Source organism: Morone saxatilis, unplaced genomic scaffold (genome assembly GCF_004916995.1).
Source record: "Morone saxatilis isolate NCDOM2014 unplaced genomic scaffold, NCSU_SB_2.0 Contig18, whole genome shotgun sequence".
NCBI classification, from domain to species: domain Eukaryota; kingdom Metazoa; phylum Chordata; class Actinopteri; family Moronidae; genus Morone; species Morone saxatilis.
The window spans coordinates 16,352,872-16,379,990 of NW_023339740.1; the positions used below are offsets into that span (position 1 = coordinate 16,352,872).

At 39.4% G+C, this 27,119-nt stretch overlaps 1 protein-coding gene across 1 annotated transcript; it reads right to left on the minus strand.

The window, feature by feature from the left end:
* grm2b (glutamate receptor, metabotropic 2b) lies at window positions 1-27,119 on the minus strand (the record flags this gene model as incomplete). Its single annotated transcript, XM_035662005.1, is given in 6 exon segments — window positions 1-1,021; window positions 2,058-2,250; window positions 5,211-6,274; window positions 6,882-7,719; window positions 21,792-22,419; window positions 26,842-27,119. Coding segments are annotated over 5 exon segments (2,679 nt in total). The 3' UTR covers window positions 1-947.

Sequence of the window (27,119 nt, forward strand, 5' to 3'; positions counted from 1 at the left end):
TCGGTGAATACATTTTATAGGCACTGTACATTTATAATTGCACATACTTAACTAGCAGTCACAGCAATAGTTATACCGTAGAGATTTGAGCACCAAATACACGTATTGGTATTAGAGCAGAACTAAAACTCATGCTGCACCTCTTGGTAAACTGTTTTTTTCTTTTCTCCAGTAAAATAAGAGGAAACAATCCAATAAATTGTATTCAACTAAAATGACAGACATTTTAAAGTAAGTTAATTTGGTTTTGAAGAGAAAAACAATCCTGTGTGAAAAAGCTCATTGTTATTGTCTCTGAGTAGCTGCATTTAGTTTGAATGGTGTCATGAATTGTGTGAACCCAAACACAGCGGTATTTAATCTTTTAATATTACAAAACATTTTATTTACATAAATTACAGGAAAGCACACACTGTTATACCAGTCTACATTAACACATGTCCTTTATATTGTCTAGTTGCCTAGTTTTCATCACGTTCACTATGGTTAGTCACATATTTTGTTCAACAGAAGGGCTAAATTTATTTCATAGCATTTTTTTTTGTTAATGTCTACAACATTTGGATATATTCACAGCACTGTAAGGACACAATAAGAACAGCCTTTTGTTTTGTATAACACTATTGCTTCACAAGCACCCATTTGACAACAAGACTTTTTAGGACAAGGCACAGTGCATTTAATCACATCTATCTGTAAACCAAGGAGATCACATCATATTAAATCTATACAAAAAGGCTTTACAATTGATACATACTGCTCGCTGTAGGAACATCATTTAGCTTTCACAGTTAGTTACCCTTGCCACTGTCAGTCAGTCGACCCAGCCAGAGTTATCTTTCTGCAGCATGTTGGATGGCATGGGGGGACTCCGTCATACACAGCCTTGTTCAATGAAGGGATGACTGATGATGGGACGGTCTCTTGTGCTTAGAGAGGAACCTTTTTCACAAAGAGGACGTTGTAGAGTCCACCACCTCGCGGCCGTTACAAACTGCTGGCACGTAGTTAGAGGCTGATCCTGGGAGAATAAGAACAGCGACAGGAAACAAAACTGTAAACCGGAGATAAAAGCTGTAAGCAGAATTATGGAAATGGACAGCCATGGGCTTGTTACGGTCTTTTTCTTCCACAATTATAAAAATGTCAGTTTATAGTAGTTGCTCTCAGCAGTGGAGGAAAGCAACCAGTAACTGCATTTACTCAGATATTGCACATACCTCTATATTACTTGAGTGTTACCTTATACTTTTACTCTAACTATTATTACAAATTTACTGTATTTGAAAAGCTACTTTGTTGGACTCTACATACAATCAGCTCATAAAATATCACGCATTGTTACAGATTAAACTACTCACCCGTATATAATGCAGTTACATTTAGCTCCAGCTTGACTAGCTATAACAGTAAACTGCTATTTACACATAAATGCATCAGTAACAATAATCCACTATATATAACTGTATATACTATATATATACTGTTAAACTAGTGTAAAGCCTTTAAACGCACAGCTGTAGTGTGGACTAAAAGTAAAAGTTATACTATGTATGAACTATGTAAACTCTGTCTGTGTTTATTTATGAAGTTTGTGCAATGAATTAGTCCACTGGTTTATTAATAGACATCAGATAAGACTGGCTCTTATCCAAGAGGAAAAGAAATGTAATTTCTGGATTTTAATTGCTTAGCCACGCTGATACAAAACCACAGAAAACAAAGCTGCAAAAACTTTCAAGATTGCCTGATTTGAATTCTCAGGTTTCAGTGCTTATCGTCCTGTTTCATTAAATAACATCTAAAAATCTGTGAAGCACATGCAACATGTAGCAATTCTGTACACCAACTTTTGGTGGCGTTTTACAAAATATTGCATGTGTTCCATAAAAGTCAGATTGCAGTTCTCTTGTTGATTGCTTGTTATTACTTATATCCTATTTTGGAAACCTAAACTGTTGCAAGGTATGAGGTTGCAGCTGAAATTGTGCTGGTGTTTCTTTAGTATGTACAGTATAGATAAAGCAATGACTACCAGATACAGCGGATACTTGTACCTTTAGAGTAACTGGAGCTGGGAGCGGAGGCAGAAGCAGACACTGTGGCACTGAAGCGGTTGGCTGTGACTCTGAGCGAGGTCACATTTTTCTGGGGCTGAAACAGGATGATGTGAACCTTGGGAGCGAAAAGGCAGCCGAGAACCACCGAACCGCTCAGACTGACAGAGATGCACATGGTGGTGGTCTGCACCTGTGAGGAGAGAGTGGGTAATGATGAATATATCTGTGTGGACTTTTGTCTTCAAAAGGACTAATGAAGTTTGGTCAAAGGCCACCTGGCACCGGCACTCCTAACATACACATACACACACACACACACACACACACACCTGTTGCTTCACTACAGCCTTTGATCCAATCAATTCACTCACAGTTTTATTTGTTTCCTGCTCAGGTTACTCCCAAATCTTTAATCCAATCAGTCAAATTCCCTCTTGCCCCTTTTGTGGTTATGCCCAAATTATGGAACTAGTCCGTTAATTTTCCTTTTTTCCAAAAATCACTTCCAAAACCAATAATGGCTTCCCTGTCAAATATATACTGTATTCACTAGTTTATCTTAACTTCTACTTTTTTATGTGAATGCAGTTTTGTCAAAACACATTTATGATAATCAAAAACTGTTTTTTTCCCCTTCAGTTAAATAATGAACACAATAAATATAGGCTTTTGGGGCTTTTTCATGCCTTTATTTTGATAGTAAGATAGACAGAAGAGGGATGAGAGAGGATGACAGCAAAGAGCTGCAGGCTGGAATCAGCCACTAGCTCATGCTCTACCTGGTGAGCTACCGTGTGCCCAACACAGGTGATTATGTGTGATTATGAGCTTTAACTGTATTTAGTCACTAATACATTTGCTTCATTTAGAGGATTTGTCCTAAATTTCCCCTAAGTTGCTGTATCCTGCAGTCATATCCTGCAGTGATTTTTACAGTTATTATTCTCTCATTATTAGCCACATTTCCATTTCCATTTCCAATTATGTATGTGTGTGTGAATTATGAATGTTAGCAATTCTAATTGTGTATCTGTATGTGCATGAATATGAGGGCAAGAAGAAGAAGAATGTGGAATAAGCACAGCTGGCTGTCCTGGAAAGTCAGGGCCTTGTTAGTCATATTTCAGCTGCTAATGTGAGCTGACTGCTGGGGTCATCTTCCTGAGCACAATCCCTTCCCACCCCACTGGTTACCCCTGCAGTCCAGGAACTTCTATTTGCAGAACCACAGCATGAAGTGAAATCCCTCCTAAACATACCGCACAACAACAACACTGCAGAAATATGAGAAGTCCAAAAACATTTAAGCTTCAGACTACAAAATACTTGGTGAAAACACCGTCAAGACTGGAGCTAATATTACTTTATTTGTCGTTTCTCTGCAGCCCCTTATCTCTTTCAGCCACAAAGATGTCTTTCTAGCAGTTATTTAAATTGAACAATTCCTTATACAAATAATTAGAAAGCATTAATAGGACATGCTGTGGCGCTGTGTGAACCCTATTGTGTTTTTACTGCAAATGAGGTTGAGAATGAGGTTGCACTTTTCACTATATTAAATGCTGAATATTAATATTATTTTTTAAACATATATTTGCATTTTAATTTGGATAGCATAATATCAATTATGTTTAAACTTTTGTTGTCTTTTATGATTCACTATTTTACTATTTATCTTTTGAAAATCTATGTAGAGAAATAATGGGTGCATGTATAGTTAACCCTTATATAGTGGACATACTTCAGACATTCACTATAGTGTTAATGTTTACTTAAATAAGAGGAATTGAATGTACAGGAGAAAGAGATTTAAAATAATTGACACGTAAAGGTTTCTGAGAATAGGAGAATATCTGTATCCATCTGTGAAACCTTGAGTTCATCATGATTCACTGGGCAACAAGGCTAGTCTCTCATTAGAATATTTCTGCGCTATCCAACCCTAATTTGAAATGTGGCAACTGAACCCACAGCCATTATTATTGGTGTCACACAGAACCAAAGCATCAAGGTCTCTGTTGCAGTGCCAAACCTCTCATTCTTTCAATTACTGTGCTGCCTCTTCAGTGTGAAGCTTTATACTCTACAATGTTCAGCCGGTCTCATATATCCCACTGGGGATCAGGAAAGACAGAGGTTTTAGGTTCACGGTTTGGGTACCAGGAAGGCTGATCACTACAGACATGAAAAGCCTGAGGTACCTCATGATGATACAGAGCTTGTGTGATCCTAGACCTCCCCCCATCTGTTTGTACAACAAAGGCCTTGTTGCTGACCAAATGCTGTGGCAGTACCCTTGAGTCTGCCTAAGGCACCAGCACTCATAACTTACATGTTTTGTCAGATTTATGCCTGTTGTTTTGTCTTATTTGTGTTACTCTTCACTACATGGAGAAATACATTAATTTGTCTTTGCAGCTATACATTTTCTACTTGGTAAAACTAAAATATATATTCAATATTTTTTGCCTGTTGCAGTATGTCAGGCAAGTCCAGTAATAGTTAAATATATATGAATATTCAGCCCATTCATTTTCATTTTTGTGATGCAGGGTACATTCAGCCTTTAGCTATTTGTGTAAAGGCTGCAAAACTTTATCCCCTTGTGACAACTCTGCAGCAGACATGTCATATTTCTTTGACTATTAGGGAGGTAGTGCCACTAAATGCCCCTACTTATGATTATTTTTACTGCATGTTATGATACTACTTGGTGAGTTCACTATATAGGGCCAGTTGTGATTTAGTCTTGGTATCCAATAACAAAAGCTGTAATAAATCTGAAGAATTCATCTTTTGCACCTGAAATGTGTCATTAAGCATTTAGTAATGCTGTGACTCAATGAGTCAGTTTGACTGTCATTAACTATTTCTATCTGTATATTCTGGCCTGATCTGTCTCCAGAGCCTTTGTTCTTGTCTTGAAAGATCCTTCCACCCACATGAAAAGAAAGCTCTCTCTTTCATGGGTCTGGGTGACGGTGATCAAATGGAATCTGAAAGTGACACCATCTTCTTTAGGAATGATAAACACTAGGGATCATTTATAGACGTTTACATTATTCCACAACAGTCGGCTTAAGAAGGTTCTAGAAATATTCATTATAAATACTCAGTTGACTTTATAAAAACATTTTCATAGATTGTTACCCTGTAGTCGCTGGCGGTGACGTAGAAGATGGGCTGGAAAGCGAGCCAGATGATGCAGGTGGTGTACATGGTGAACCCTATGAACTTGGCCTCGTTGAAGTTTTCTGGGCACTTTCTTGTCTTGAAGGCATAAACAGTGCAGAGGATGATGAGGATGCAGTTGTAGGTGAGGGACATGAGCATGCTGGAGTCCCTGCTGTTGCACTTGAGGGTGACCACGTCTCTCCTCTCTGGGCTCACCTCCTTCCGAACCCCTGGCACCTCCACCAGCAGCCAGATAAGGGCCACTAGCAGTTGGCAGGAGATAAGAGCGCCGCAGATCGCTACCTGGGAGGCGGGGCTGATGAAGCGTGGCCGCTGGGCTCCATCCTTCACACCGCTGAAGATACGAGCGATGCGATTGGTCTTGGTTAGAAGAGCAGAGTAACACACTGCGAATGAGGTGCCCAGGCCTAGTCGCCGTAGGGTGCAAACAGCAGTGGAAGGTTTGGCGATGTAGATGAAGGTCATGAGGTAGCACATGAGCACTCCCAACAAAAGGATGTAGGACAGTTCACGTCCACTTGCTTTAACCACAGGCGTCTCATTGTGCTTGAAGAACAGGCCCACTACTGACAGAGTACACAGTATACCGAGGCAGGAGATGGTGACAGGCCCAATGGCCCAGGCATCTTCCCATCGGATGTATTCTTCAGGTAGATCATAGCAGCCAGTCAAATTAGCCAGGGGCCACTGACCGAAACTGCAGTCAGCACAAGTGAACTCATCCTGCAGGTACTGGTAGGGCTGACAGGGGATACAGATCCAGCAGCACACATCTCCAGGCTGCATACTCTTCACCTCGTTCTTCCTGCAGGGGTCACTGCACTGAGAGGTGGGTGGTCCAAGGCCAAGCCACGGTACCAGGGAGGTGTTCAGGGTCAGGTTCTGGTCCCAGTAGCCAACCTTCTTGTAAATGAACTTCCCATCTTCTTTGTGGTAATGAAATATATTGTAGCGGCTGATGCTGTCGCCAAAAGAGTCAAAACGCACCATGTTCTCTGTGTCTGCAGGTCTGAATGGAGCTGGTAGTAAGCAAAAATACACAAATGTTGATTTAAAGCTACTTTAAAGGATTTTAAAAACCATATCCATACTGTAAATCTTGAGACAGTAAAACAAGCATAACAAAAAAAAGACTAAAACACTTTACAATTTCTTTAACGAAATTAAGTTATATGAATTGGTTTACTTACAAACATTAATAACATAAAAAAATCACTATCTTAGCATATGATCACTAAATTGCTGTAAATACTCAACATACTGGTTTCCTAGCTTTTAAGTTAATTTAAATGTGGGTATTCATTCATCCAACCAATATCCAACATTCTCTAGATAGTATGTTCTAGATAGTGTCCTCTCCCACTGATTCCATGCTAATTAATGAATAATTTTTGCTAATTGAATAATTACAAAGCCTTGTTCAGTGCTGCAGAGGAAATCATTTGAAGTCTTAATCCAGTGACATGCTTATTTGCAACCACCCCCCGTTTGCTTCACATCAAAACGGGAATTTAATCCCATTCTCAGCTATTTAAAAACAGTTTCACACGTAAAAGGTATACATAACACAAGCGTTCTTGTTCGAGAAACACATTTGTCTCCTTTTGCTATCGTTGCTTCGCTTACCTTCAAACTTGGTCTTTAAGATGAACTCCTTGTAGAACCTTTTGCCATTACCTGGTTTCATGGCATCACAGACCTTGGATGTGTTGGAGCATACAGCTTGCCTCATGTTGTGCAGAGCATAGGCCATGGCATAGACTGCATTTACCACAAACATGATCTTGGACTCCTGCTCAAAAGTTCCATCTCGTAGGCTGTGTTCACTGCAGCCAGGTTCCTGGAGGCTACAACCAAACCGGTGCTCCCAGAATTCTTTGAACCATGGGTTCCTTGTGTTGGTGTATGGGTTCAGTTTGGTGAAGTAGTCCTCAAACTCTCTAATTGGGTAAGAGGCTAGCTCGATGGTGAAAGCCCTGTCTGCTGCTGTCTCACTGCCCCTTACCACACTCTCCTGTGCTCCCCATCCATCACTGGCCACCCAAGTGAAGGTGGCATTCATGCGAGTAGCAGCTACCAGCAGCTCACGGGCATCTTCGCTGCGGGTGAACAGGATGACCACCTTGGCATTGGACTTCTGCTGCAGAGATCGGATCACATTGTCATAGCCCTGGCGGTTCATGGAGCGGCTCACTTTGGCTGAAGTAGCAATGCAGATTTGGCGAGTGCGGGCCTCCTGCTGGAAGGCATCAATACCAGTCTCACCATAGTCGCCCTCTGATGCTACAGTGGACACGTAGGTCCAGTTGAAGTAACGCAGGATCTCAGCCATGGCCTTGGCCTGGTAGAAGTCAGGGGGCACAGTGCGGGCAAAGTAGTCATAGCGGGTCTTGTCGCTCAGCTTTGAACTGGTGGAGGCATAGCTAATCTGAGGGATCTGGAACAATCGCAGGAGGTTGGCCACCTGGAGAAAGAGAAGTAAAATATTTCAGTAACCCCTTAGCCTCACCCTCCAATTTCAAGTGTGTAGGAGAAACTGCAGTGGTCGCATAACTAGTGAAAAATGCAGTGAAAGAATTCAGTTTTAAAGCCACTGTTTGGTTTGTTGGTTCTGGGCTACTTTAGAAACATGGCAGTATATAATGTTGGACTCCATATGCTCATTCTAAGGTAATGAAGACATTCTTATTTTTAGGTGATAATACACTAATGAAAACATGCCTATGAATATTATATTACATTTCTGCCAATAAATCCTCATAATGGTTACACACTGGACCTTTAATATTATATTTATACATCCAGCGGACATGGACAAGATTAGCATTCATTCAGAATCGTGTTTCTTGGCCTCTGGGAAATCATTCTCCTTTTAGCTCTGGTTTGGTCTCCACCGACTCCTGAGGGAAATATTAGTGAGTGTAAGAGTGAAAGTGAACCAAAACAGTAAAGTCGCCAGCTGGAAAACCAAAACATTGAGCTGAAATACATTACAAAGCTCAGCAGAGCTAAGGGGAAACTGCAGAACTGGGTGATAATTATCTCTGGTTTGTCACTACAAGTGATCCCTGTCATATTACACATAGTCATTTTATGCAGTGTTATTCTAAAAGTATTGATTATGGCCACTTTAACAGATCTAGGGTGATATAGTTGCAGATGCTTGTGCAGCTGGTAAGCATAAAATATTTTCAACGTTAGAACATTGTTGTAGTTTATGATAGCTGACAATTTTGTCAACAAAATGATGCAATGCTGCATTTCAAATCTCTCTAGTCTTTTTAAGTATTTTTGGTTTTAAACTTATAGATGTCCATCTGGTCTGTAGGTGAAGTGCAGCCATTAAATAGGCAGAGCTGCTGTCTGATGTGCTTCAGGTCTGTGGCAGAGACTGGCAGTGGAAACAGCAACAATTCAATGTTCCTCTATCTCAAACTGTTTACTCTGTCAGGGATCCACATCACCAGCAGCTAGTGCCACAAATCCTTTCACAGATAGTGCGAGATAACAACAGCAACAATGGCACAGAGATAAGAATGTTATCAGTGTGCTGTTTGCTGCTCTCTCGAGTTAAAACCATTCTGTCAAGTCATTAAAATCTCATGACAGATTTTGTTATGATGCCCACCTAACCCATACAAATATATTGATTCCATGTGGAGATGATAGTTGGTGGTGAGTTCAACAGGAATGGCTGATAATGTTTGACTGAAAACTCCATGCTGGACACAACCCTGCTGACATGGTGTCATAGTCATAACATAAAGTTATTTTCCCACATAGCATTACAGAGCTAACAGAGAGATGGTGAAAACTTGTCATTTTGCAAGATTCCTCATGAGATGCAGTGGTGATTAGTGAATACCCATGAGCTTCAATATGACTACCACCTCCCTCAGGCATCATTGTATGCCTGGAGGCTTCCCAAACAATGGCATCCCCATGGATGTAATTGGAACCTTCCGCACTCACACTATTAAGTACTGTTTTCTGTTACAGCTCACTTATTCCAACCCACAAGAACCTAAACATAGCTATCAACCCGTTCTGTGATATTATACATCTTGAGTGTTATATACTATATGTGTACTAGGATCACAATTTTGCATGTGGTGGATGCTCTGAATATGTGTTTCAATCTTTTTTTAGTCACGCTAGCGGCATTGCTCTAGGGGTGGCAATGTTGTTCACTTTGTCCATCGCTTAAAATATCTCAAAACCTATTAGATGGATTGCTGTGAATTACTGTGTAAATTTATGTCCCCCTAATGGTGAATTGACATTGCTGATCGCAACCTTTCATAGTGTCACCATCAGGTAATTCTTTTTTTATTTGTCCAATATTGTAGTTTATGACTAACTAATGCATTTCCTGACCAATGAGAGCTGGAAGCTGTTAACTGCTGCTGTTGCTGTTACCACCTGTGGCTACTGAAAGCTGCTGCTACAGCAGCAATTTTTCAAATATTTTAATGACTCTTACAGGTGAAATTGTATCAAATGCTTTTTCAGCATCCCCATGTGTACAACTTTGCAGAATTTTGTTACCATGTAAATAATACATTAAAGAGACATGACAGTTAATGGTGTTTTCCTAAAGGCCACAAAGTGTGGCAATTGGTGCCATGCTTTAATATGTCAATGCGCACATTCTCTTGGAGAATTTCATTTTATTAAGCACAACACAATTGCAATTACAAAAATATCATGTTTTCTTGACAATTTTGTGTTTGCCAGTATGTCATAAGCTTATGAGAGTATTGAACTGTGAACCTTGAACAGAAAAAGCTGACTGCTACCAGGGTTTCAGCACAGAGCCACCTCATTAGTGGCAGAGCATGATGTATTACGTGTTCAAATTGTTTGAAAGAAGAGGTAATCTGTAAGTTTAAGAAGGAGTGAGAAGAGACTAAGAACCTGAAGATTTTACAGTCAATGAGAGCGTGACAGCACTCTCCCTATCAATTAACCTTTGGAAAAAACTAAAAAAGGAAAGTCCAAGGGGGATTGTATTTACATTGTGAGAAAGATGATGCTTGTTGCAACAACACAAATCTTAGTGTTTTTATTTTGCTTCTTCTTTCTACTTTCTTCAGGAGTCTTCTTCTATTACTCGCTCTGATTGCACAGTTTTCTCCTGCAGTCACCTTTTCAATGCTGTGACTAGCCTTAATATGAAGTGAAGCATTTGTAAACATACATTACTGGACTGAGACAGACTTACGTATATGCAATGCAAACACACTCTGTTTTGCCTCAGAAATTAACCCTGATCTGCGAGCAGCCGTGTGCTTAACCTCCTTTAGCTAAAACAGCCTAAAGACAAGAGCCAGTGGAAAACACGGGCATACTACAAGCTCTTGAGGGGATGAATGGAGTAAATATGATGTATTTAGACAAGCGCCCTGCACCCAGCAGTAGTCCTCTCCACAGTTTCCAGTAAAATATAGGGCAGAGGTCTCATCAAATTACCCACTGAGAGACGTGATTTCTGTTGATAAGGTATGGGAAAAGCCTGATTGGATCCTTGCATGTACTAATTCATTTATGTTTACCGGGATGTGTACAGTATTATGTATGCAGCAGGCTATATGAGCAACCACAATGAGTCAGTCACACTTGTATGGTAATAAGGTAGTTTCCTCTTGCAGGTTTTTCAGACAGGCAGTTGGCCTTCATCAATAGATTGTTTGAGAAGCTTGACAGCGCACCTTTCAGGACGGCACTGGAGTGTGTGACAGTAACCGTCTGTTCGTCCTCATGCGGTACTTCCCTCTCGCTCTCTCCATCGACAAGTCAGATAAGAACACACCCACAGTACTGGCTCAGGGGTAGCATACTGTAAATTTGCTTGGAATGCATGAGATTCCACAAACTCCACATTTGCATTTCATTTCTTAATTAAGGCCAGCCACTGTAGTAGATGTTACAGTTTGCAAAGAGCTTTGCCTACACTTTGACTGAGACTAATTTATTTACTCATAGCCACTATATTCCATATCTCTTGACTTTACCCCAAACCAAACCCTAGACACAAACCACTTTAGCTTGTTTGCAACTGCAGTCATTTGAGGCACCAATTAGATGCTCTTCATGGTCCACTGGTTTAAAATCCAGAAGCAGTCCCCAAATGTGATATAGCTTGGACAACAATATCTAAAAAAGAAAACATGACAAAGGCATATTCACACCACAGCTTCCTTGTATGAAGTGGTCTAAGATTTTAAAGCACCTTCTTATATATATACATATATTTTTGTATTATCTATATAATCTTTTGAGATGTAGAAATCATCTGAACAGTGCCCTTTATTGTGTGAGGACAAAGTATATACAAAGAATTGCAAATTGCAAATCATGGCATTAATTGGATAAATGACCTCATTAGCATTACAGATTATATCTAATATATCATGGTGATTATGGCAATACATTACACAGTTAAGGTCTTGTTTTTATTCTATTATTTAGTAGGTTCATTAGTGAAACAGTGATTGTTTTCTATAATGTTTCCTTCTACAAGTTATGTATACGACCTTCCCCTCACCGTTCTTTTAAACCCAAACAGTTGCAGTCTCTTTCCAGAGCAGCAGGCAGTAATAGAGAACATGCTCTATTATATCCACAGTGCAGTGATTGCATAATATGTTATACAGAGATTAATACTGCCCAACAAATACCATATGTCACCATATGTCAAGAAAAAGGAGACTACCATTAATTTCAGTGGCTTGTTAGGTAGACAGGGACATGCACTGAGCCTAGACTTTTCTGCAAAGTAGTTGGAGACATCTTGTGTCCAGCAGTTAAACTTTTTAATTGAAGAATATTTGCATATTCATAGACTCTGGGGTTTTTTATGGAGAAAACATATCACACACACATTATCATTCAGAGTATTTTTCAATATAGAAATGCATTTATTTGTGCAGAAAATAAAACATTAATAAAAATTCCATTTATAGAACCCTTAGCTTTCTCCCTCACTTTAAACACCAGTTTTACTCTTCCTTATGTTCCATTTGTGACACAAGCTTCCTTCATAAATGGATTACATGACAAAGCCCATGGACAATATATAACATATGTGTGTACATTTTACAGAGCCCAGTGCCACAGCTACAGATAGGTCTACCGTCACCTCAGACTACGTTGGAGCACTCTCCTGTAAATCTATACTGCATTTGTTAAGTGATTCTATAGCAATAAAAGTAGTTAAAAGTAGTAAAGGCAGACTGCAGTAAGCGCTGATATTTCATAACAAATGGAACAGGTAAACCATGAATTTGGGAGTATAGTGGTAATGGTGTCTAGTTTTGAGACAAACTCATCATAATATAATTAATAGAGAAAAAGACTACACACAAATACATTCTCAAGCTCCTCAGATAATGGGCTTTAGACCTATGGATCCATAAGCTCTACTGTAGTTGAGTTTCGAGTTAATGCTTAATATGATGTGTATAAAGATGCACTGTGAAGAGCAGTATTATGGGATTTCAGGCGAGTGTTCCTTCAAAAGAGCAGAAGCATTGAGAGAAGATATGAGACAGCTGGAACAGTCTCTTACTCATGTGTCTGTCATGATTTTTTTCAACATGGAAAGTCCATCTGTATGTCCCCGAGGTCCCTGTCAAGCTGAGCCCTACAGTAGATACAGTAGATGGCACGCAGAGGGAAACTTAAGGATGTACAGTGCACCAGAGCTGCCACTTCTGGTAGTCATTTAAAGGTCCAGAAATACACATCACGCATAAAGGATATTGCATCGCTACTAAGTTTGATATAATGTATTTGAATTGTGTTTGAACTGTTGCAATTAATAGCAAAATCTTGGATACAATAAACATCCAGTGTGAATCACAGAGGTTTTTTACATCCAATACTGTGCAAATGAAATGCAAGCAAAGCTGTGAGGTAAAATGTTTATTGATGATATTAATTAATGTGGTTGCTGAAGAAAAAAAATATTCAACAAATTACTTAAATTCTGAGGCAGAGTTTAAAATAATTTAATGATCTGCTTGTTATCTAAACATTCTGTTTCTTCTCAGTGTAGCACCAGTTCTAAAAAGAAACAGAGATGTTGCACATATAGTAGCAAAAATTATCCGTGCCAAGCTCGTGTTAGGTCCAATTTGGATATAATTTTGTTCAATTTCTGAAGATGAGAAATTATTCCTGTAGAAGGGAAATCACACAAAATGCAGCAAGAAGGAAAATAATAAAGATGCTGATAAAGTTAACTTTTAACTCTCCTGGATGACAAAATACATCTAAAATCTTTCTATGTGAGGTAGCATTAGTTCATATAAAGATCTTGGAATCAGTGTGTTATAATTCCATGACAGCAGCTGGAATACAATGATTTGAAAAATGATTCATTATTTATGTAGCATAAGATAGCAAGAAAATAGTAGTCAAAGGCAATGACAGGTTTGTATTTTAATGTATTCAGCAGTCTTATTTTCCATCCGAATATTCACTGAGAGGAAACAGCATCAAAGCTAAACAATGCTGTAGTCAATTGTGGAAAGATGGCTGAAATAGCAGAACACCAGTGTGACTTAATTGGCCGTGCAACATCAAAAACATACATCTTAGACTTAGGTGTAGTCTGTTCTCTCTAAGACAATTTGAGGCAAGCCCAAGCACCAAGTACTTCTTCAGTATGATTGCAGTGCCTCTCTCCTTCAGGCTGATTCTTCCAAATTGGAAATTGGATCAACAACTTTGCAGTGCTGCACACCTCTGATGCATTTGCTCATTTGCATTTGTTTTTGCCAGCTGATCTCTCCAAGTTCATCTTGGCATTTTGTTGTTGCCAATAAAGGAAAATCTTAGCAAAGTGTAGACCGTTCAATAGCCTGTACCATTTTACCATATATCTGCTGGATCAGCTATCCATCTGTTCTGCAGCTGATGAGGATTATTTCTGATTCGAAGCAGCTTTGTTGGATCCTTCCACCCTTAATTTTAAACTATAATAGGTGTAATTTTGGGAGGACAAATGTTCCCTGATTCATTTTATTATTGGGGGAACAATATTAATGTGTTTGTGTGTGTGTATTTTTGAGAGACAGAGAGAGATAGAGAGACATAATATATATTGATCCTTGACTCTACATTGTGTTCATACGTTTAAACCTGCTAACTTTAATTTGCATACCAATGGGTATCATATTAAAATACATGTTAATAACTACTGGATGTTTTAAGAAAATCATTTGTTTGCTTTCTTTCTCTCATTTCTTGGTGTTAGGCCTGGAGCAAGAGCTAAGAGAAACTGCCAAACTATGCATAAAGACTGGAACCAGGGGAAGCAGCGAGCCTGACTATGTCCAAAGTTCAAAACCTCTACAAAAACCTCTAAGACCACGTTTTTCATTTTTGTTGTTCTTACTCAATTAATTAATTAACTAATTTGTACTTTAAAAAGTGGGTGGCTTGCTGTATACATTTCTTTAAGAACCACAGTTTATTTATCTGTTCAATACTGTGCAAAGTTTTGGTTGCCAGGCAATGTTACTGTGATGACAAGACTCCAGGAAGTCATTGTGCACCGCTAGTCCAACTCAAATAACTGAACCACTGTCCCATTTCTGCACGTATAGTTTTACATATAGATTTTAATCCGGACAAAAATATATTTAACTAAAAACCCCTCTAAAAATTGCCTGTAGATGTGAATATGAGATCTACCGTGGGACATGGTCCTGCATACCTGCCTACTGGCATACTGGATCCATGGTACTGGCACTGGCCTTCTCCCAAGCATCCCAGAAAACTATATTCAGTCCAGTCACTGCAGCTTTTTTTCCTAGCGAATGTGGGATATAATCTCTGGATCTTCTTGCTTTAACACCATATGTATGTTTCTTAGTTTTGTGAAATAACGAGAATGTTTCGTGATATTGGGAGATAAAGTAATTTGTTGCTAGTTCAGAATAATTTAATATGTAGTAATCACATGAAAATACATCATGATAACATGAAAAATATAATAACATTAATAGGTGTTTTAACTGTAATCACAACCTTTCCCTTTGCCTATACCTAACCAAAGACATGACTCTAGACGGGAACCCCGTTCTCATCTACCCTGACTACCTCCCTGCTCAGGTCTGGTACATAAATGTGGCTCTTCATACACTTGAAAAGTGCTGCCTCTGAGCATAATCCAGGTTGCGATTGTGTTTGCTTACACACATTTGCCCAAACAATTTATAAAGATAATTTCTAGGAGACATGGTTGCACAATGTATTTTTATCTGTTTTGTTGTTTTAAGTATCTTTTGGCCTGATTTCAGTATTTGATATGATCTCATGTAAGATATTGTTTAGTAAAGACAAGGCTAGGCAAGGCAAGATATTTATATAGTACATTTCTTTACAAGTAAACTCAATGTGCTTTATGTGTGCTGCATCTACAGACACCCACCCGCTCAAAAAACCCACACACACACACACAGAGACACAAACGCAGAAACACACATACAACAAAGGCCTAAACAAATGATAAAAGCAGCAGATGCACATGTAAGCAGTTTCATACATAAGACCATACTGCCATGTCTGTGGGTCAGAGCTGTGACTTAATATTAACGCTTGTATAGCTGGGAATGCAGCAGCAGAAAGAATGTGTGTTGATATGCCTGCACGCTCTATTTCAGGAGGAGACAATTCTTCACATTAAACTTACACCTATTATTTCCTCCCACCAGCAAAACAATGCTCAACACAAGAGCGACCTTTCGAACCACTCTCAAGTACAAGGATATATCTGTGAAAAATGATGCTCTTTATCATCTGCGTTGCTTAAAGCTTAGAAATATCACTTGTAGCCTGTAGCAAAGTCCAGTAATTTTTCACTGTTATCAAGACTGGAGTGCAGGGCTCCTGTCACACAATCTTAAGCACCATTTTAAATAACAGCTACAGGTTCTTAGCGAAGACTGGTAATTTATTCCTGTGATACCGTGTGAAAAAACAACTGCTCTAAGACAGATGAGATGAAGGGAAGTGCGTCTGGAAATCGATGGGCTAGCAATATTATTGACTGTGTGGGTCCTGACTCTAACCAACCTTCCAGTCATTACAATGTTTCCCTTCACTTTGAATGACATTCTGATGTGCTAATTAGGGAGCTGAGCTGTTTTCTCTGAATGTGCTAAAACTTCCAGTTCAAAAATAACAGTCTCTAGGAGAGGAGAGGAGAGGAGAGGAGAGGAGAGGAGAGGAGGGGCGAGGGTTTGGGGGGTGGTGCTGGTGGTGGGGGGATTCAGCTATAATATCACATGATAAACAAGACCCTTTTGAAGTTAACACCAAAGCAGGATTTTTTTTCACCCAACGCAATCTGTGAAGACAGAAACACAATAAAGATAGAGCCCTCTGCAAGACACATCAACAGACTTAATAAACCGCTCCAAACCCAAAATATTAAACATCAATATATGGCGGGACAGATATGACTTAACTCTTATAACCTCAAATTACTGAGGACCTTTTCAGCAGCTTCAGCAGTGGTATGACAGAGTTTGTCTAATGGTCTTAAAGGATTTAGTGGGTGTTTTTGAAATAGGATATTCAAGTTTTAGGATACTAGATTCTCAATAACTATCGTCTGAAGGGAGAACCACTCATGCAGTTATGTGTTTAATTTAAAGGGTTGACAGGTTGTTGAACTGCCCTGCAAGAATTTCATAGTTCTTAGTGATTTTTACCACAAAAATACTTGATTTTTCTTCTTTGTGTGCATGTGTGTTCAATTATTTAAGGATGTGTAACAATTTCAGTGTGGATTTGTGCTAAAAGTTATTTGCATATAAGTCCATGTTGAAGAGAAAAGTTGTGATTATGCCTCTAGGCAGATTTCAGCTTTTTACCGTGTGCCTGTGAAAGCAAAGAGGCTTATGAATTTGAAGATACAAATCTTTTTTTAATGTTATTTTTGTGTGGGAATAGTAAGATGATTTCATTGTTCTTTTTTTCATTATGTCTCCATGTGGGTAAAGCTAGAAAATTCATAGTTAAATTCACAACTGCAAAATGTGTAGGCTGTTAGGACTGAGTCATTATTCATGGCCGATTCTATACAGATCCCAGATGGCAATAAAGACTATTTTCTAAAAAAAAAAAAAAAATCAATCAGTAAGAAAACATAACAAGGACGACAACATACACCGGGATGAGTAAGAAGATGATGAAAGCCTCCTAGGCCAATTATGAAAGAATCCTTTTGAGGCTGAAGAGAAACTGGCTCATCTCCCACCATCTTTCCCACATCTCGTCCTTGGCCCCTGTCACAGCCAGCATCAGCCTCCTCTCCGCACGCAGGTGGACACGTCTTTGCCAGCCAATGGAGAAGCACCCCACAGATGGGAAAAGCAGCTCCTCTCAGTGTTCCCCAGGAGCGTCCCTGGCACTTGTCCTCCTCAGTTTTATAACCCTCTTCAACTCCACTTCTCTGGGATAAATAGGGATTGTGTAAATCAGTGACCTCTCAAAAAAATCCCACCATGGGCTTCTGTCTGCTCTCACAGCTCGATTCATTATAGTGCCCAGGAACTGAACAAAGAGACTGTTGAGCATAGTGATGGTAGAGGTATGTATTCAAATTCATACAAAAGTTTCCTTTTGAATCGGTGACTGTGTGGTCGCTGAAGACATTCACAAGGAGACACACACACACACACACACATACACACACAGTCCTTTTCAGTCCTTAAAAACATGCTGTTCTTTTGTCAAAGTATCCTCAACATTACGGGAGAAGATCTATATTATCCACTTATTTCTAAGTGAAGGAGCCCTGTGTTCAGTGGGGCTTTCCAACATGGAGAAGGTGGATATCCTCAGTCCAGTCTGTCTATGAATGTAATCTCCATTCATGCTGACATGATACATTCATCACTGCAGACTCCTGGCAAACTTCTAAAGTTGGATCATATTCTGACGTGGTTTTAGCAGACGTTAACAAGGGAACTACAGTCAAAGAGGCCGCAGCACTCAACTTATTAAAGCAATCAGTGATTCCCATATACTACTAACTGTGTGGAGCTTTCGGGTATTATATTTAAATACCATTCCAATTTTCACACTCCGAAAGCACAGCCATAAAAATTAGAAAAGATGTGGTTATTAAGTTTCTACCTACACATATTTTAGGAAGGAACTAAAAGTATTTGATAGGCTTAAGAAAAACACAACCTGAAAGGATTAAAAGGTAGTTCAAAGAAGTAGTTTCAATTGTATTTTTATTGTCCATTAATACCTACAGCCAGGAGATAGATAGCTAGTCCAGAACATAACACCCTGTATCAGCACAACTTGTTTTTATCCATTGGTTTCATATGGATTAAACAAAAAAGAAAAAGATGTTTGAAATTTTCTGTTGTTTCCCAGTTTTTCAACTCTTTATACTAAGCTAAGTGAACCATCTAGCTTCATATTTAACAGACAGACACAAGAGTAGTATCTATCTTCTCATCTAACTCCCATCAATAAGCAAATAAGGATAAAATGAGAGCTAGCAATATGATTTCAAAGAAAAGTTTAAGGAACAGACTATATGTTAAAAACTAGAATTACTGTGGTTGTGTGCCTCCCCCAAACAGTCGAGTTGCAGTTTACATCCATGCCTGTCTAGACTAATAAAGTATGTAATAATAATGTATTTAGTGAATACTGTAGTTAGTTTTCTCCTGGCATTACAGATGAGCTGTGGGTGACACTCACTCAATGGCTCACAGCTAGCTAGCCACGCTCCTATACTTTGTTATTCACGTGATTCTGATGACACTCAAAATTCTGAATTTGGCCATAAGTGTAAGGCAGAATTGATGAGATGCATGAAAACATGTGCTGTGCTAGTTAGTTTATTTATTCTGTCCCAATCAACCTGTGTTTGAAATTCATTCATTAATTCAGCTTTAAACTATGGCTAAAAACTTATTTTGAGGTGACAATAAGCAAAAACAAAAACAAAAAGTGTCACCAATTCTGTGTCTGACCAACTGTGAAATAATTCTCCACTTCTGGTGTTAAATAATGGCAAAAAAAATGTTTTCCCTAGACATTATGATGTCACAGTGAAGTGGACCTTTGACCTTTTGGATAAAAAAAGGTCATCAGTCCATTGTCGTATCCCATTAAAGCTGTCAGTGAAACTTTTTCAGAATTACAGCATCAGTTCTTGAGTTATGACCAAAATGTCTTTGTCAAGGTCATTTTAAGGGCCACAGTGACCTTTCACCTTTGCGCAAAAAGTTTCACCAATTAATTGTCCCATCAATTCTGAAAAATGGTCATCAATTCTTAAGTTATGGTGTTTTTCACGAGTGACTTTGAACTTTGACCACAAAAATCTAATCAATTCATCCTTGAGTCCAACGGGACGTCAACATTTCAAGAAATTCTCTCAAGGCGTTCCTGAGATATCACACTCACAAGAATGGGGCAGACGGTTATACAGACTGAGGACAGACAAGACGTTTTTTTTATGCCTCTGTGCTATTGCCGGCGCAGAGCAATAAAAACAGGTGTATTTGGACTAAAATACATTTCTCCACCCTAAACTTTATCCACTCCCTCCTTGAGCTTGTCAATAAATTTTCAGTCTCCATCTCTCTGTTGGGAATCACTGGACTCATCAGTATCATTTTATCTTTACAATCAACCCTGATGACACAATCGTCATTCAAGATTCACAGATTCAACATCTAAAACTGAGTAATCTGAAATGCATTCATTAACATTTTTAATAGCTATGCTCATGGCTTCCAATGTCATCTTCATATAGTAAGTAGCATGTACCCTGATTAGACTGTATGTACACTGCTGCATTAGCAGTCATTCAGTCATCAGCAGTTTCAGGTGTGATATAAAATATTCATGTAATGCTTGGTGTATGTCATGTGTATAAATTTCCAACATTAGTCATACTGTATGTGTAATTGTTGCATGCAAGCACAAGTTTTTATTCGCTCTGACCTGTTCACTACCGGCTTTCCCATCACAACATTTTACCAAAATAAACAACTTGACATCTGTGTTTCTAAAGAGGGTTAATGTTCAAGAGATGTCTAAATGTGGAGTGCATGTTGCTGTTAGAGGTGTTATTTAAATGCTGTTAAAGCATGAAGCTGGTAATGTGATGAAATTGCACTATTTGAACAAGGCACTCTGAAGTGTCCTTCAGTGAGATGTCACAACTGGAGAAAATAAATTACGGAGCAGGGTCAGTGACATTAGCAGCCAATCACAAGTTTCATTACAGATTCATTACAGCTGTGGAGCACTGGACACCAAATATATTTTTTGTGAAACTGAAAGGCCAAAAAATAACCATCACCATTGTACTTTCCAATAATGACAAATCATACCAATTTGTCACAAAAATAAGAAGATACCAAAATGTAGAGTGTATACTTTGCTTTAGCTATTCATACATATTTGGCTGAATAACAATGGTGTTTTTGCAAGATCTAAATCAGCACCACCCTTACATCTGCACAAGGTGTGCCAATCTGTTTGGTAGATAGTAAATGTCTATAATAGTAAACAACTGGTTAACCATTTGCTATTGATACAAACATTAAAAATATGGTGAAAGATGAACTGTCATTATCTGTAAGCAAATTATGTCTCTGTGACTTAAGCATTAGGTAGGGCTGCGCATTACACTGCTAATTAAAAATATCTTCATATGCGTATGGTTGACGTTCCAAAGCTTTGCTGGAAATAAAAAGATAGAGCTTAATCTGTGTTTGTGTGTGTGTGTGTGTGTGTGTGTGTGTGTGTGTGTGTGATAAATGTGTTGTGAACTGAAGTTAATGGAAAATGTAACTAAATTATGCTACATAGTCGTTCACAACACCCAGTGTATCATGGTAATTATGGCGTGTGAGGGAAATCAGAATTAATTAATTATGCTCAGATGCTGTGCCTCTGGCAACCTTTCATACGTGTGTGAAAGGTCAGTTTTCTTTGTGGTGGGAATGAAGTCGCTGACAAAGTGATGGACGTCTCTGTGAATGTTGATGCTTCAAACAGAATCATCCCAGGTGGATTCCTATTGCAGCCAAAGTAAAAGCCTTCCACTCAGCATCCTATGAAGACTTACTGGCATCTAGTTTGACTATGGCGTGAGCTACATCCATGGTTTAACACTAGGTGTATGTAATGATGAAGTGACTATTTGCTCGAAAACAACGGTCACGGCTGGTTAGTGTAGGTGCTACAAACTGGCATCAATTATATCAGAACTGGAGAGTATTTCTTCATTGAAAGAAAAGCAAAGAACTGCACTGAAGGCTTTTCTAATGTGAAAAGATGTTATATGTCGTGATCTGATTGGTTGAAGTTCACGGACAGTAATGACAGATGGTTCATCCAATCAACTGTATGTAACAAAGTATTTTTTGAAAGTGTCCATTTTCCAAACTGTTTCCAATGCAAAATTTCACAGTCAGGTTATAAATGCATGCAAATGTAACCAAAACAGTGAACTTGTGAATGAACTTTCCTAATTACCTGAATGGAAACGTCACTGTAGGATCCTCCAATGACCCCAGAGATAGCCAGTGGAACCTCGTTTTGGATGGGTCTGGATCCGTCTGGGCAGATGAAGCCTGGATCGTGCACCTTGGTGAGGGAAGCCCTGACAAAGTCAAGAGACTGCTCCAGAGCATACATGTCCTTCGAGCAAGTGTCTAGTATGTGGGCCCCCAGCTGGAGTCCGGGAAGGATGCGATCGCTGGAGTTAATCTCATCAAGTGCCAGCAGCATGGCTTCCAGTCTCTGGATCCCTCTCTCCTCATTGATCTTACCACAGTCCTCCATCCCTTCACCTTTGTGGTGCACTGGGAACAGGCCTCCAATCACCAAGTCCCCATCCAAAATTATCTCACGTTTGGCCACGGGTGGTAATCTGGAGATGCTGGGCAGGACTCCTAGTATCAGCAGCTCCAGAAGGAGCATGTGAAGAGGCCAATAATGGGCAGAATTGGCCAAGGACCTGGGGCAGAGCACTACACTCAGCATGGCAGGATCAGGAAGCAGGGTTCAGCTGGTTGAAGTAGAGAGGAGCAGAGGTTCACAGACTCTGGAGGCAGATCACATTGGAGTCTTCTCTCAGTGGGTGCAGCATGTTTGGTAGTACCTGAGCAAATGAAACGAAAAAGTAATTACCAAGTTAATCAAGCATGAGGCCTATTTCATGGACTACCTATCATCTATCTATCTATCATCTATCATCTATCTATCTATCTATCTATCTATCTATCTATCTGTCAGAAAATACCATTTTGCTAATGAGGTATGACACAGAGGTGATTAATAACATAATCATATGTCTCAAAAGGTGCATTATTGACGCCCACTGACAGCTTATATTTGTGCCTTTTGTCACTGATTTTCATTTGTGCCATTACTCTCTTTCAGCGTTTCGCCCACAGAGTTATTCAAAGATATGAAACAGTCACATCAACGCATACAGCTTCATGTCTTGGTGTGGCTGTTTTAATCTCTAAGCCAGTGTATATCTAAACTTTCTATTCCAAGTGGTCTTTTTTTCCCCTGCGGCCCAATGCAATCTATAGAAATATAACTGACAAATAATGCTATTATTGGACAGTCTAAACCCGAGACTGTTTTGTCAGAAGGCTGGAATCGGGGCTACGAGTCTTATGAGTTACTTTCTGAAGTGAAACATAAGTAGAGATTATTTCAGCCAGGCTCTCAGGGATGCCAGAGTGAAATATTATCACTGCAGTTTTATCTGAAAGACAAACTTGGAGTTACCACTGCCGAGTGACCACATTTATAGATATTTAAGGCACCTCTCAAGTGAAACGTAATTTTCCAAGCTTACAACCGACATATCACATAGATGGTGGTTCTCCTCAATGGCTGGGGTTGCCATGGAAACACAGTGGGTAAAAAAAAAGGGTTGGACTGCTGGAAAGTGGGCAGTGAGACATGTATGCTAATATAGATTCTTATCATGTTGAGGTTACAGTTTTAGGTCTCACCAGGAGTTGTTATGATGTCTGATTAGGGAGGTGGGCTGGTTCAATCACAGAGAGAGAGGGAACCAATCATGTTTGTTTCAAACACAGTCATTCATCACATTCATCAAACACACACACAAGTTCAACAAACAGATTGATTGGAGCAGTCTTTACAATAGACTTTTAAGGATGTAAAGCAGTATTAGTCACATTATTTAGAAGTCAAAGGAAAGCACAAATTACACATTAAATTGTCTGTGTGTCTGCTTTGGATTCTTTTTTAATCCAAATTCAGATTTTATAACCTGCCAAGCTCTGTGGATTTTCCAGCCACCGTGTGTGTAGTTTGGACTTTTCGTTGTGCAGCCGCTCCCCTCTCTATTAACAAGCAGTAGGGAGCTTATTCCTGACTTTTCCTATTCTGTCACACAGTGTTGTTACTGACATTGTAATATTACATAAAATGTGTCACTTGTACACCCAAATGTATAATCAGTTCAATTATTAGTAGATCTCCGAACAGTCATTTTATTTAATCTGTGTGTGTGTGTCCTGTTTCCTGTGCTCACAGAGGCAGAAAAACCCCACAGTGAGGTATGCAGGGGTAGGTTACAAAAACACCAGCTCCTGCAGCTATATCCAGATAAGTTCATCTGGTGGGTGTGTGTGTGTGTGTGTGTGTGTGCGTGTGTGCGTGTGTGTGTGTGTGCGTGTGCGCGTGTGCGTGTGTGTTCGAAAGCATGCTTTTTCAGGGACATTTGAAGAATATCCTGTGACATCCCAGAAGCAGCGCAAGCAACAAACAGAAAACGAGGAGAAAGAAAGTGTAATGAATGCTGAATTTTCCCGCAGATAAATATTACATCAGGTCGTGGGTGGGAAACCATGTGGTACATTGATGGATCCACTACCCTCCATGCAGTGGGGAGGTTTACATGTCGTAATGTGTGAAGTCGTAATGTAAAAGCTGTCTCAGACCTGCTGCATGTGCTGGACAGTTGGTGCAGGTGTTTGGTATTGCTTCGTCACATTTGCCCTATTATTAGAACCAAGGTGAGAAAGTAACTTCAGAGTTCAACATTAAGAGTCTAATTGCTCCTCTGTGCTGTCTGTTGGAGCAGATGGGGGCTTTCTGGTTGCAAAGACTAGGTCACAGTGTGAATTAATGGCGCAATAAGGGGCAGTCAATTAGGCAGGCCTATATGCAAACTAGGCCAAAGTGAGGCTGGAGGTCTTGAAAGAACCTCTCAAAACCTTTAAGAAGTGCAAATAAATAATGAAGAATCTGAAGTGGGCATGAACTACAGCTATCAAAACCATATTTCCTACCAATATTTGAAACACTTATTAAATTGGGAGCTATCAGCTTGCATGAGCGTTAAATCTCAGCCTCTGATTAGTTGTAAAGTAGCTCCTATCAGGCCTCTATCACATCATTAAGACTATCTTGATGTAGAAATGGCTGTCACACTCACACTCGGCAGCTGAGAGAGTCACTCGCTCCCCAGATGTCTGAGCACAATATTCCCTCTGAAAGGCGAGTTCAAAAAGAAAAGGCAGTGTGCTTTACTCAGCTTTGAAGCATCAGCTAATGCATTACTGCGCCCGCCCAGGACAGAGAGGATTTCGCCAACATTAGCATAAAGATGCTTTGAGAAAGCCATTCCTTATTGTCTTATCCAAATGTAGCAAATGTGTAATGTATGACTCACTGCAGAGTCGCTTTCATGGGGGATTGGCACGTATATAATCCTACTATGTACACGCATCTATGGAGAAATAACATGCTATTCATGTCTGGAAAATGAGCTGAAGAGATGGTTAAGAGGGTGAGGGACCACCTGTTTGTTGTTGTTGATAAATTCTACTATGATTATGCAAAATGAATCCATTTCAATGTGTAATTTAATACTGTCATGTAAAATAATTGTATTAATGATAATTTCAGTAATATCACCTCAAGTGTTTAGACTTTGCTGTCAGATTTGTTTGGCACATAGCCTTTTGTTGAATATTTGAACATACATGACGTGACATCTAATTTTGTGTCAAATCTACTGCACACAAATCATTAAGCATGTTGAGTAATAACAGCCTAAACACAGCATTTGCCTCATGAGATTTATTTAACATATTGCTTTCCAATGTAAACGTGACCAACACTAATAGGATTATAATTTATAGCAGAGTTTTTTTTGTGTGTGTGCGTGCTCATTATTATGACAAACTCCACAAGATGGATTATGAACAAAGCGGTGACCTTTTCCCAAGCAAAACCCAGGTTCACTTTTTTCTTCATATGTGATATGACATTGAATTGATAACTTTTAACATTATTCTGGAAAAACTGAGCTATTCAGTCAGAGGACATGAGACAAATCACCTGAACCATTTAACATTATGACCTTTCGTTATCTTCTAAAGGGCTGGATATAGCTGTTCAAAGCAAAAGATCTAGCTAATGAAATACAAAAAAAAAAAAAAAAGTCCCCACAACTCCACTAATGATTTCCATCATTATATCATCACAGTTTATCCCTCCACCTGGACTTTGTCAGCTGAAGGAATTAGGATGCATCTTTGGTGGCCAGCAGCCAGTTGATAACGAATTTGAACATAGATCAAGTGCATCATTTCATCAAAATAACACTGGGACATCTGGTTGTCAGTCTGTTCAGCTCTCAAAAACAACAGATCATTTTATTGTGCTAACAGTATCGCACCCGGATGTTTATTCACAAGAAAAAGACTGAGAGACAAAGTGCAGATATGAGAATGAGCCTACAACAGGTTGTTTAGTGACTGTTGGCCACCATGTCACCATCCAATAATAACATGATAATACCATTCATAGAGCCATGGTGGTGGAATTAGAGTAACCTACCTATCCTCTTACATTGGAGAGAAATCCCGCTGCTACATCACATCCTGCCTGGTCCACTGACAACAATTTCATGCATGCGATCGTGGATTTGTCCAATGCCAAATCAGATTTTTATTTTTAATGTTTTGCACAGACCAAATACTTCCATGCATGTTGCAAACTGAAAACAACCCAATAACATTCACAGCAGGATGCTATTACTTTGTTTGAGACGCTGTCTGAAAACAAAAGCTCTGAGAGCGATATTAGATTATGCAATTTTTAGTTGAGGCAATTATGACTGTGCTGCATATTCTCTTGGGTTCGAGTGGGGAAACAACTTAACATATCCATCAGCAACACATGGCAGTATACAGTCACACAGTAGCCTATAGGATACACTACTACATTAAGTTCGAACATATTCATTGGTGACCATGTTGTGAGATTTAGGAGCCATGTTTGGGGAAATGATTAACTAGTGATTAATAATAATAATGGACTTAATGGCAGTTGAACTGATATATTGTGGACTCACTCAAACTTGTGTATATTGTGGACTTACAAGGCTTAAAGCAGTTAAAAATGCAAAGACAGATCGAACAGGAAAACGCAGAGACAAAGTCATTTCCAAGGCAGACTTCGTGGGGGGAAAAACCACCATACTACTGCGTAAAAAAATCTAAGTAATTAAGTAATCATTTCTTACCTGGTTGTGTACACTAGATGTATCTTGCCGGATATATCTGCAGGTGTCTTTTTCCACAAGCCCGTGCGACAACACACACAGAGACAACGTGAAGAGCTTCATGTGACGAGCGGAGTCCAGATGTTGTTCACTTTGAGCTTGTTTGCCAGGCAGCGGTTTGGATCTGTCCTTGGTTCTGAAGTGATGTTCACATGGGCAAGTGTGGCAAACTCCTCTCGGTGTTCTCCCAACTTGCGCCCGCCAGCCCCACCACCGCGTGTGTGTCTGCGTGTGTGTGT